Below are 12477 nucleotides of genomic sequence, written 5' to 3'. Positions count from 1 at the left end.
CCGGAACTTCCGCGGATCCGATGTTTACGCCCCACCTTTTCCATCTTCCCTGCTTCATGTTTTCGTAGTCGTAATACAACGAGTTTCTCTCGCTTCTCGTGGCATTCTCGCTCGAGGTGGCTCTTGCAGTGATGTCTGTCTTACCAGTGGTGAATGAGAGGCGAGTTTAGCAAGACCATTGTGGACTCTGCCGGGGGGGAACTGATGAGGCGCCTGTTATCAAGGCTTCACCCGTGGCCAATGCCTGCCTGCCTGTTCAGACGATACGAGGCTTGCTCCCTCAACTGTCCCTCATCGAAACTGTCAGGGGGGGTGTCGCATGAAAAGCACCATCTAGGGTCTCTCTCTCTGCCGGCACTCGGCCAATTCGATTCCTGTATCAATCAATAGGTATCTTACGAAAAGTCTATACCTCGCCGTCGTCAAAATGAGAGGCCTCTTGCCCCTGCCGCCCTGCCTTGTCATGATGCCGGGCTCTGCAGTGCCATCATGGATAACTCCTTGAAAAAATCCTCCCCCCAGCCCGTCGCCGGGCGCGCTCTAAATGGCACCAGCACGCCCCTATGCCTTGTCCTCCTCTTTGCCCCAGCGCTGCGTCTCATCGCCGCCCTTCCACTCCTTCTCAACGTAGCCGAGCTGGCTCTTGACCTTGTCCACCGTCTCCTTGTCGCCCGTGTTCTTGCCAATGTTGTCGCTGGAAACGTCGTTAGTGCAACCCTTTGGCCTTTCGCTCCGGCAGCCATACCCCAGAAGGAGGGGAGAGGTAAGGGGAGAGGGGGAGAGGATAGCAACCCACCTAATCTTGATCGCCGGCCGGCCGTTGGCGGAGCTCAGCTTGATGACGATGTTGAGGGGCACCGACTTGGTGCCCGTCTTGAGGTGCGTAAAGTCGTTGGTCAAAAAGGTGCCCACGCCAAAGGTCGGCGTGAAGCCCGCCTTCTCCGAAATTTCCTTATACTCGAGGCACCGCTCGATATTAAGCGAGTCGGAAAAGACTATCGTCTTGTCGCGGATGCCCTGGCTGTCGTAGTATTGGCGCAGCATCTTGACGTAGTCGGCCGGGTCGCCCGAGTCCTGGCGCACGCCCTGGAACAGCTCGGCGTACGTCAGCAGCCTGCTGCCGTCGGCGGTCTTGAAGCGGCTCTCGTCGCCGTCCATCGTATGCACCGGCTGGCTGAAGGCGCGCAGGAACTCGCGCGTGCCAAACGTGTCCGTCAGCGCGATGCCGAGCTTGCCGCCGAAGCAGCCGACCCAGTAGCGCAGCGCCAGCTCGGTGGCGGCCTTGTAGTCGTCGTGGATGGCGGCGATGCCCATGAACCACTCGTGGGCGACGGTGCCGACGGGCGGGATGCCGAAGCGCATGGCCAGGTGCACGTTGCTGGTGCCGGTAAGGCGGCCGGCGAAGCCCTTGGCGGCGGCCTCCTTGCTGGCCTTGACGAGGCCGCGGAAGACGAGGGCCTGGGTGTGGTAGTCGCGACGGCGGCGGGTGCCGAACTCGGAAAAGGTGCACCCGGCCTCGAGGAGGCGCATGCCCTTGGCGAAGGCCTGCTCCTCCTGGCCCTCGTAGCTCCAGTCCGTGTCCATGAAGCGGAAGTAGGCCTCGGAGGTCAGGGCGAGCAGGGGGATCTCGTAGAGGATGGTGTCGAGCCAGGCGCCCTTGATCTCGACGTGCAGGTCGCCAACGTCCGAGTCGGCGCCCGTGTCGTCGCCGACGGGGTGGAAGGTCGCGACGGCCTGCTCGCGCGGGCGCAGGCGGAAGTCCTTGAGGAAGTGCACGTACTCATCGCCGAGGTAATCGCAGTGCGTCTTGAGGAAGCGGTATTCTTCGTCCGAGAGGGAAATGTTGCCGAGCTCTATCGTGCGCGGGGTGAGTCAGTGGGAGCTTTTCATCATCTTTGCCCTTTGGAATAAAATAGAATAAAATTAACTAAGAAAAGAAAAGAAAAAAAAAGAACAAAAAAAAACCCCTCGGCGCCTTGCTGTGGCGGGGTTTGGAGGGGTTGGAGGGGTTGGAGGGGCAGAGTTCTTTTCTCACTCTGGATCTGGTCCTGCAGCCACTGGAAGGCGGCCCTCGACAGCTTCTTCTCGGGGGTGCGGTTCGTGAAGGCGTAGGTGACGGGGACGTCTTTGAAATACTTGAAGACGGCGCATTGCATCGTCAGCTTGTAGAGATCGGTGTCGAGGAAGGATATGACGCCCTCGGGGAACGGCGACGAGCTGTTGAAATCCATGGCTGCTGGTTTTTCCGATTGGCGGTCTCGATTGCGCCGCAAAGGTCGATCAGTGCGTGGGCGTTATGTATGCTATGCGTGTGCGTGTGTTTGTTGCAGAGCGATTGGCGAAAAGAAAAGAGTCTGCGGGCGAGGTCGGAATGCGCGTGTCACCGGCGGGCGCGATCGTGACAAAGCTCGGAGGGGCGGGAGGGGGAGGGGGAGGGGGAGGGGAGCAAAGGGATGGATGTGTGTATGTGGAGGGGTTGAAAGAGGGAGGATGACGAATCGGCGGGACTATTGCAGCGTTACGACACGTCTAAAACCCGCGAGCTTGGATTATGCAGGTTACCGTACTCTGTCAGTATGATGTGACGAGGTGAAGAACAAACAGACAGCAAAACAGACACAGCAACAAGCACTAGCTAGGTATAGCAACTAATGGACCCCGAAAGCTCTGCCGGCCTTGGCGGATAGAGAGGTTTAGTGACGACATTCCATTGTACTGCGTTTCTATCCCTCGATTTAGGAACGAGTTATTTTAGCTGTGTTGCTATTATTGTATACCTACCTTGGTACTCTATCAGTACCATATTGTGTCTGCCGGGAGTTAGTCTGAGTAGTCGTGCAGCAGTAAGTAGCAGAACTGATTGATAAGACAGACAGACAGACACACATACACACACACACACTGGCAGGAAGCTAGCTAGCAGGGATCACCAGTTGCGGGAGTTTCAACGACATGGGTTTTTAGTTTTAGGCACGACGTCGTACGGCTACTTTACGTATGCAGTCGTTGCAGTTGAGATTCAAAACAATGGGGACAGGGCCATGAATCCCAGACACGCATGCAGGCACGCGCTATCAGGGTGGCAGAACAAATGTTGTGAGAGGGCAACTCGAAAGCTGGCAGAGGATGCGGATAATAAAAATGTTGTTTGTTTTTTTCTTTTTTCCTGTTGCAACCGTTCTCCAGAATTTGGTCCAGAAAGCCTGCCGAGCAGAGACGAACGGACGCGAATCCAAGCGTCCGCTGCAGAAGGGCAAGAAGGGGTCCATCCGTTGTGGCAGCCAATAGGTGCTCAAGCCATTTGGATGCTTGATTGACACTCTTGGGAGCTTATCGGCGGGTGAAACACGCGGCGGCCGATGGGCAAGAAGAGAGGGTACGTACTCCGTACTGTATCTAGCATAGGTACCTACCTACCCGCTTACCTAATGCACTATTATGTAATTGCACATGACATGCACCCATGTGAGTGCAAGACTTGACAGGGACAACTGAGAAAGACACGCAAAGAAAAGAAACGAAGAGGAGAAAAGAGTAGAAAATAAAAACAACCAAGAAAAACACGAAAGATCCCCAAATCTAAATCAACAACGCCGTTGGGCCCTTCATTGTCATACATATACCACAGGAGCAAAACGTCCCTTTTGGCGCTCTTATCCTCTCGTCCTCTCAGATGCTTCCCGCCAGTGGGGTGGAGGGGCATCCCAGAGCACAGACCACACCTTAAATCTTTTTTATTTTTATTTTTTCCATCCTCCGACCGCCGACAAAACTTTTTGGCAGCCGCGAATTTTTTGGCAGAGCGCGCGAGAGAGAGAGAGACGAGAGACACACGAGAGAAACAAGCTGCCACCGCCAACTCTCGTCAGCCTCATCACCACAACCTCCTCCTCGTCCTCCTCCTTCTCTTCCTCCTCCCGCCCTCTCCCACCGCCGACGACCTCGATTTGGTCCTCATTGCGACTTGATTTTCCAACCCATTCGCCAGCGAACCCGCTCATCCTACCCCCCCCAATTGACTACACGAATAACCGTCCGTCCGGCCTCGAGGCCACCACACAAACACAAACACAAACACACACACACACACATACATACCAAACCACCTCGCTCGCTATGGATCTCCATCGCTGTCGCTTCGTGCCCTACCCGCCCTCCGCCATCAACGCCCTCGCCTTCTCCCACCCCGCCGCCCGCTCAAAGAACCAGGCCGCCCTCTCGCGCCTCGCCGTCGGCCGCGCAAATGGCGACGTCGAGATCTGGAACCCCCTCGCCGGCGCCTGGCACCAGGAGACCGTCCTCCGCTCCGGCGCCGACCGCTCCGTCGACGGCCTCGTCTGGGTGAACGAGCCCGAGGACGACCGCGCCCGCCTCTTCAGCATCGGCTACACCTCCGCCGTCACCGAATGGGACCTCGCCGCCGGCCGCCCCCTCCGCCACGCCAGCGGACAGCACGGCGACATCTGGTGCCTCGCCGCCCAGCCCCCCGCCTCCCCCCAGGACCCCGTCACCCGCCTCGTCGCCGGCACCATCGACGGCATGCTCGCCCTCTACTCCCTCGAGGACGGCGACCTCCGCTTCCAGCGCCTCCTCGTCAAGTCCCCCACCCGCAAGGCCCAGATGGTCAGCATCGCCTTCCAGTCCCGCCACGTCGTCGTCGTCGGCTGCTCCGACTCCACCCTCCGCGCCTACGACATGCGCAACGGCTCCATGCTGCGCAAGATGGCCCTCGGCGCCGACCTCGCCGGCGGCGCCAAGGACATCATCGTCTGGAGCGTCAAGGTCCTGCCCTCCGGCGACATCGTCTCCGCCGACTCCACCGGCCAGGTCTGCATCTGGGACGGCAAGACCTACACCCAGATGCAGCGCATCCAGAGCCACAGGCAGGACGTCCTCAGTCTCGCCGTCAGCGCCGACGGCTCCGCCATCCTTAGCGGCGGCATGGACCGCCGCACCGTCCTCTACAAGAAGACCTCGGGCTCCGGCGCCAGATGGGGCAAGGTCTGGAGCAGGAAATACCACGACCACGACGTCAAGGCCATGGCCTCGTTCGAGAGCAGCAAGATGAGCGTCGTCGTCTCGGGAGGTAAGCACTCTTTTTTTTTTCTTTCTTTTTTTTTCTCACATTTTCCATTTCGTCTACACATCTGGTCCACCAGCTAACAGAAAACCTCCCCAGGCCCCGACGCATCTCCCGTCGTCCTTCCCCTGAAGGAGCTTGGCCGCGAGAACCACAGAACCCTCTCGAGCCTGCCCCAGTCGCCTCCCCTGGCCAGCGCCCCGTCGGCGAGGATGGTCGTGGGCTGGTGGGACCGCGAGATTCACATCTGGAAGCTGCAGAGCTCCTTTGACGGGCTGTACGACGGCAACGCCGCCGACCTCGACAAGAACCGCAAGCTCCTCAAGACTATCCTCGTCAAGGGCGAGTCCAACATCACCTCGGCCGCCATCGCCCACGACGGCTCCTTCCTCGTCGCCGCCACCGGCACCGACGTCAAGGCCTTCCACCTGCAGCACCAGAACCCCACCCGGCCCTCGGACGTCAAGCTCGCCTCCGTCGCCGTGCCCAAGCCCCTCGCCGCACACGGCGCCGCCAAGGTCGTCCTGTCCCCCGACGGCGCGTGGCTCGCCGCCGTCCAGGACGGCTCCAAGGTCCTCGTGGCCAAGGTCGCCCGCGACGGCGACAACGGCGCCACAGTCACCATCCAGAAGCCCCGCTTCATCAACCGCCTGCGCCGCAACATGCCCAAGAACCAGGCCCTGGGCGGCCTCGGCAACTACGAGAGGAGCATCACCCAGCTCGCCTTCTCCCCCGACGGCCGCATGCTCGCGTCCGCGGACCTGGCCGGCTACATCGACACCTGGGTGCTTCAGAGCGCCGAGGACGGCGCCAACGCCGACGACGCCGCGTCGGCCTCCGACAGTGAAGACGACGACGACGACGACTCCTCGAGCAAGGAGGACAACGCCGCCACTCCCGCTGACGAGCGCTGGGTCCGCAACCCCCGCGCCGCCCTCCTGCCCAAGCTCCCGGCGCCTCCCGTCGTCCTCTCCTTCTCGGACGAGACGATCACCACCGACGCCGCCGCCGCCGCGACAGAGTACACCCTCGTGGCCGTCACGACGGCGTGGCACATCCTCGCCTTCCACCCCGCCGCCGGCTCCCTCACCTCGTGGTCCCGCCGCAACCCCGTCTCCAGGCTGCCGGCGACGATCCGCGACACCCGCGACCTCGCCAAGGGCCTGCTGTGGCAGGGCCCGCGCGTGTGGATCTACGGCGTCTCCTTCCTCTTCATGCTGGACCTCTCCCAGGACCTCGCCGCCCCCACGGGCGCCACGACCGACCCGGAGACCGCCATCGCCCGACAGCAGCAGCAGCAGCAGCGCCAGGCCGGCACGAAGCGCAAGCGCAAGGGACCCGAGAGCGGCGCCGGCGCGCGCATGGCCGTCGGCGCCATCGCCCCGCGCCAGGTCGACCGCTTCGTCGGCTCCAAAGCCTCCAAGGAGTGGCAAGACGACATCGAGAAGAAGCTCGCCCGGGACGACGACGCCATGGAGGTCGACGGCGACGGCTCCGCCGACGACTCCGACGACCACGACGACGGCAGCGAGGGCGAGGGCGGCGAGCTCGCCGCCCTCCGCACCCGGAACCAGGAGACCCAGACCGAGGAGGGCACCGAGGGCAAGACGCGGTGGTGGTACACGTACAAGTACCGTCCCATCCTGGGCATAGCGCCCCTCTCCTCGGGCCCTGCCGCCGCCGCCGTCGACGCCGGCAGCAAGACCCCCTCGCTCGAGGCCGTCCTCGTCGAGAGGCCCATCTGGGAGGTGGACCTCCCCGAGCGGTACTTTGGCGCCAACGAATGGGAGCGGTAAAGGGGCGTCGGGGGCCCGCGTCACCGCCCACCAGAAGACGCCGAAGGGGAGGGAGACGGTGTACTGGGCGCGATTGAGAGTGTCAGGCGAGGGAGGAGGCGTGGGACAGACACACGGGGGGGGAATCACATCTCATCGGCCCGATGGCCAGGGAAGTTTTGAGGATTCCTTTCCCCCCCCTCTTCTCGCTCCTGATACCATCACGAGCACCGACTACTAGTCCGCGCGTCACTTCCGGCCCTTCTCGGCGCTACTCATCCCCTTGTTCCACACGCCCTTCACCACGGGGGGGAGAGAGGAAAAGGTTTTCAGGAATTCAAGGACGGCAATCAATGTACATTTTCTTTTTTCCTATCACGCATTGCATGGCACCCACGGGCGCGACGCGCCATCTACGGCCTCACTGTCTCCCCCGTCTCACTTTTCACGAAGGCACGGGACACACTCCAAGAGGGGAACTAAATCTGTTGGGCATCACCATCAACCCAGGTGGGACCGAACACAGCCGCGGAGACTTGAGGAAGCAAGCTATGGATCAGGGTCGGGGAGATCGGGGGAGATGTCTAGGTATACAGAGAGAGAGAGAGAGAGAGAGAGAGAGAGAGAGAGAGAGAGAGAGAGAGAGAGAGAGAGACAGGGAGAGAAAGAAAGAGAGAGACATAGAGGATGAAAGGGCCGCGCACGCCCCCCGTAATGTCTTGGCGAACAGTGGTGAAAGACGGCCCCCTTTTCCCTCCTTTCTTTTTTTTTTTTTCTCCTTTTGTTCTCATCTTCACCACCATTAGAGCTCAGTGTCAGCAGACGTGCTCAATGTTGTATGTGTGTGTGTGTGTGTGTGCGTCATGTCATTTCATGTCTATACACTCTCCGGCGCGTGTTGCCCGGCTACATTTCCCCATCTCCCCACCCTCTCTCTCTCTCTCTATCATATATAGCCAGGAACAGAGAAAAAGGGGTGTGACGGGATAGGTTTTCGGAACTAGAAAAAGTTGGTTTTTTTTTAGCATATCTATTTCATCTTTACTTTAGTATCATGCCACAATCTTGTTTTCTCCACGTTCCAAGACGTTCGCACGCGCGTCCATATGTCCAGATACCTTGGAACACGTCGTCTCGATACAACATTTAGATACGAAAACATATATATATATATATATATAACCCTCGGTTCGATTTCGTTTTCCGAGGACCGGGAATAAGGACGAGCAAGACGTATGGTAAAGAGTCTCGCCTCACCCTCCCATCTAGAGAGAGGATATCATCAGTCATCAATGACATGCTTGCGCCCGTCCTCAGGCTTGGACAAAAGGAAGTAGACGAGGACGAAGAATCCAAAGACGTGATTGAACCCCCTCACTCTGCCTCCTGGGATGAACATCTTGGCTCAGCTCTCCACTCGTTAAGGACATCCGAGAGCGCTCCGGAGCCCAGGAAGTCGTCCGTCCAGATGTTTTTATTATGTTACTCCCCCCCACCCCGCTCCCCTCCACCTATCCCTTTAGATAAGTTCTCTTGGCCCCCATCCATCGACCAGCAAGGCCAAGTTAAGAAAAGGCTTGTCCGGCGGAACACACGCCACGCCACGCCACGCCACGCAGAGAAAGCAAAGACAGACCCATCTTGCCATGTCAAGAGACATCCTCCTCCACCTAATCTTCTCGTCCCATGGCGTCGTCGAGGGTCAGCAACGCGTCAACAGATGACAGACGTGCGGGGTGCCAGCGCAGCCATGGACCCGGGTCGATTGTTCGTCTCGTTCTCGGCGAATAGCACGCGTACACCCCTCCCCCACCACGCGTCGACATAGAACCTCAGTTGGTGAAGCGTCGAGTGAAGACCTCGTAAGAATCGTATTTCTGTGGCCCGGAGAAATTTGTATTTGGCCAAATGACCGGCAACGTCAACATCCCACCTACCCGTCCGCTTCACTCCTTCCGCAATACCAGCCACACACACAAAAAGAAAAGTTACCCAGTCCGGGATCCCGCAAACCGAACCCGAATTATCCCACAAGGCCTATTTGTAGGGGCTCTTTGAGACCGGTATAGAGTGCGGGCGACTGTACACAACCTTGTCGTAGGACGCCCACGTAATCCGTACAGCCAACTGCAGACGAGCTTACGACTTTAAGCTTTAACCCATAGTAGGCGTAAGATGAGCCTTGTTACCTTGTAGGTCCGGTCCACCCACATGCCGATAATCTCGATACCTTGTTGTTTTGGCCCCATCTGCCGTTCAGAATCCCCTCCGAAGCTACCTAGCGCACAAAAGATCGGAGAAATGTGCCCCCACCGCCCGTCGTCCGGTGTGCGTCGTCGTCATCTTGAGGCGCCGGGACCGACCCGTGCTGCGTACACACGACTTAAACGCGGAAGCCGCCTCGTGGTACGTGTATCTTCCACTGGGCCAGGAACTCGGCCACAAAGAGCCGCGCGCGCGACTTGGCGTCCATCTTCTGATAACACTAGAGTCAAAGACCCACTTGGTGTCTTGGCCGGGGTGCCAATGGAGCACCCGCCGACCGCTCACAGCAGGGACGGATATGTGAGGAGCCACAGGCTCTGTCGATGTCGCCAAGGAGCCGAACGACAAAGACCAGAGGAAAGGGCCCATATATGCCCGGATGTGGCCCGCAGGCCAGGAAGATCCTTTGCCTGGAGGTATCAATACCGTACATGCTTGTTACCTTGCTGGAGGACTTAAGCGAGCCAGGGGACTAGAAGAAGGCTTTGGGCAGTTCAGAATGTGGGTTATCGAACACCGCTAGCCGGAAAGTCGGCCCTGCTTTGGCAGCAGTCTCTGTTCTCCAAAGTGGTGATCTGCAAGGGTCAGAGGCCAAGAAGGGTCCAGGGTACGCGCGTCCCGCTGGAGGTTTCTCTGCCCACACTCCCCCCTCCCCTCCGCACAAACAACGCCGGCCCGGGTCAGACTACGCAAGCAACCCCAACAGCACAAGCAGCACTACGCGGAGGAGCGTAGGAGATACAGAGTACTAGTTTAGATCTGTTGAGAGCGAATACTCTCTGCCGTTTCTTTCAGGCACCCAGGGAGAAAACGGTAGGGTGCTTGGCTTCGGGAAACCCGTCTCAAGGCTGGGGATGCTCGTAAGATTCGACAAACGAAGGGAAAAGATTCGCCAGAGCCGGTAAGTTGGGGGCGGGGCAGCTGAGGGAAGTACGGAGCAAATAAAAGCCGTCTTTTGACTTTTTTCTTTAAAAAATTGCAATATCCGCAGAGGGCCAGTAATCGTGGCGTACGTTCATCAGTGTTGGCCCTAGGAATCCCAATCACCCGGTTTCATTGTTCAAGGAAGGGGCAGAATGGGGGCCAAGAGGCCGTTGGTGTACGCAATCCAGGGCCGGGTCTGATGTGAATGAAGATCTTTGGTAGACGATACAGGGTTGCAGACATGAGTCGATGCCTCGGCGTCTGCGACGAGACAATGATGGACGAACAGGGAGGGATTCGTGCTCTGGGTTGGTGTAGCAAATGGCATGCGTACTACGGTTCGGGATCCGGCTCTTCATTCAAGCTGCAGACGATCCGGCCAGCCCGAGGAGAAATTAGGCGATAATTGCCGTCTCGGAGACCGGTTATAATGCAAATGTTTGGATGTCTGTCAAGTTTTGGTGGTCCGCAAGAGCGTGTCAAATTCTTTGGACGTCCTCGTTCGTCTCATCGTGGGCCTGTCTTCGTCAAGCAGTCTAACGGGACGACAAGGCTTCCGTAGGCGCACCGAACCGCTTCGTCGTTTCGTTTCCATTATGCCGACCCGGTCGCTCTATGCGAATGCAGCCCGTACGTATGTATATTCGTCTCTCAAACTATCACTCGAGACCGTGACCGAGAATTCAAACAACGTGCAACTTCTGCAGAGGGGAAGGGGGGCAGCAACGATGCAGTTCACATTGGCAAGCATGCCGAGATCCGTCGCGGAGTGAGGAATGAGATACCGGTAGCTGCCAGGCCGTGTCTTGTTGCTCTCTGATTCGCGAGTAAGACGCGATGTGGGAAATCGTGGGCCAGTCTTTCGGCGAGTCTGTGGCAGCCTGGCAGTTCGAGAGGAGACGGGGGGAGCGGTAGTGCAGTCTCGTGTGGGGTGGCAACGGGGTTTGGAAACAACACGCAAGCCACCATTGGAGCGCCGACGTGAGACAAGGGGGATGACGCGTCACCGAGCCGCTAAGGTTCACGCCCAGGGGCGTCGGCGCATCGACGACGCACCAGACCTACTGTAAGAGACGACCATCGTGGTCGTCGATCAAATCTTCTGTTCCAGACGGCGGAAAGTCGAGTCGCATTTGGGCCGTTGGAGTGATCCGACAAGCTGGCCCCTCCCCCGAAAAGACAGTGTGCGATTTGGAATCAGTCGGAACGCCGTCCGCAACAGATATCCTTGCTGTCGTTCACGATGGTATCAACCATCTTTAAACTTGACCGCCGAGTGCTGACGTTTGGTTGGACCGATCGCCCCCGACACAGAGCGGATTGGGCGTAGGGACGACGGCCTTGGGGGCTTCAGCTCCAGCACGTAGGACGCGCTGACTCGTCATCATTCTGCCTGAAGACGGATGGTTTTTTTTTTTTTTTTTTTTTTTTTTTTTTTTTTTTTTGGCGAGAGTGTTGTTTGAAGGAATCAGGCCTGCGTATGGTTCGTCTCATCAAAGCCAATCAGGCCGTTCGGCCTGTACGAGGTGAGATAATTAAGCAGGACGTTGGCATGTAGTCATGTCAGTAGGCATTTTGACTTTGCAAGAACGATTGGCGAGCCCACTCGTTGACGCAAGCCCATGTAACAGTATGGAGGACTCGACACGACGTGAGATCGGACTGATACGGGCGAGGCTCTTGTAGAGAGAGAGAGAGAGAGAGAGAGAGAGAGCTCATCGTTGACGGCCCAGAGGGCGACCGGCAGAAGATTTTGGCAAGACCTGGCCCGCCCAAAGAAGCTCGGCTTCAGTGAGGGATGTCCCAGGGATGGGTATAATAGCCAGTCTTCAACGTCGAGGCCGGTCAGGAATGCGGGAGAAACGTGACGGGATAGCTAGGCATTCGTACAGATACTTGGGAGGTAGGGACAGGTAGGGGCCAGGGTCGGGAGGGGAAACCAAGGCTGAGCGGGAGGCGAGGCAGAAACCTTGAACCCCAGGGGTGTTGTTTTCTTGGTGGACAACCAGGAGATCCCGAATACTTCTGAGTGTGTGCCTGGCTGCAGTAGAGTTGCGAACGGCCATCGAGCCCCCTGCGACGCCCTCGCCGGAAGGGAATGACCAATAAAATGTGGTATATAGAAAACAGAGTGTAAAATAGAGGTTGTCGCATCACGTTGAAGATTTTCTTTTGTTTTGTTTGGCTCTTCCCTTTACGTTTTATTGGGGTTGAGTCGTCATCGTTGTTGTGCTTTTCAAGGTCTGGGATGCGCTAAATTGGTTGTGAGAAGCACACCGGTCACAGACGACTCAAGCTCCAGGGCGAGAAGGGTGATTTAGCAAGGGCCGAGAGGAAAACCCTACAATAATAGTAGGTGACCAGCAACAGGAGAAAAAGTTTCAGGGGTTCGAAAGTACCGCAAGAGACGCGCGATAGGCGAGGCAGCGAAAC

General features: G+C 58.1%; 4 protein-coding genes across 4 annotated transcripts; 3 read left to right on the top strand and 1 right to left on the bottom strand.

The window, feature by feature from the left end:
• Positions 1 to 339: 339 nt before the first annotated feature.
• Positions 340 to 2506, bottom strand: LY79DRAFT_539139 (nicotinate phosphoribosyltransferase). The gene is made up of 3 exons (XM_060556791.1): positions 2036 to 2506; positions 797 to 1853; positions 340 to 694 (listed from the first exon to the last, which is right to left on the bottom strand). The coding sequence occupies exons 1-3, from the start codon at positions 2229 to 2231 to the stop codon at positions 562 to 564; spliced, it is 1386 nt and encodes a 461-aa protein (XP_060419130.1). The 5' UTR covers positions 2232 to 2506; the 3' UTR covers positions 340 to 561.
• Positions 2507 to 4116: 1610 nt separating this feature from the next.
• On the top strand, positions 4117 to 6876 carry LY79DRAFT_666150 (U3 small nucleolar RNA-associated protein; the record flags this gene model as incomplete). The annotated part of the gene is made up of 2 exons (XM_060563176.1): positions 4117 to 5086; positions 5180 to 6876. 2 exons carry the CDS (start codon positions 4117 to 4119, stop codon positions 6874 to 6876), a joined length of 2667 nt encoding a protein of 888 aa, XP_060419129.1.
• Positions 6877 to 7998: 1122 nt separating this feature from the next.
• Positions 7999 to 8849, top strand: LY79DRAFT_288185 (uncharacterized protein). Its single transcript, XM_060552187.1, has one exon. It carries the CDS (start codon positions 8153 to 8155, stop codon positions 8681 to 8683), a length of 531 nt encoding a protein of 176 aa, XP_060419128.1. The 5' UTR covers positions 7999 to 8152; the 3' UTR covers positions 8684 to 8849.
• LY79DRAFT_288174 (uncharacterized protein) lies at positions 8848 to 9871 on the top strand. The gene is made up of 2 exons (XM_060552186.1): positions 8848 to 8952; positions 9008 to 9871. The coding sequence occupies exon 2, from the start codon at positions 9067 to 9069 to the stop codon at positions 9577 to 9579; it is 513 nt and encodes a 170-aa protein (XP_060419127.1). The 5' UTR covers positions 8848 to 8952; positions 9008 to 9066; the 3' UTR covers positions 9580 to 9871.
• Positions 9872 to 12477: the final 2606 nt, after the last annotated feature.

Source organism: Colletotrichum navitas (assembly GCF_030913465.1).
Source record: "Colletotrichum navitas strain CBS 125086 chromosome Unknown LY79scaffold_5, whole genome shotgun sequence".
Taxonomy (NCBI): domain Eukaryota; kingdom Fungi; phylum Ascomycota; class Sordariomycetes; order Glomerellales; family Glomerellaceae; genus Colletotrichum; species Colletotrichum navitas.
Note: the sequence above shows the minus strand (reverse complement) of the source record. Positions and strands in the feature narration are given on the sequence as shown.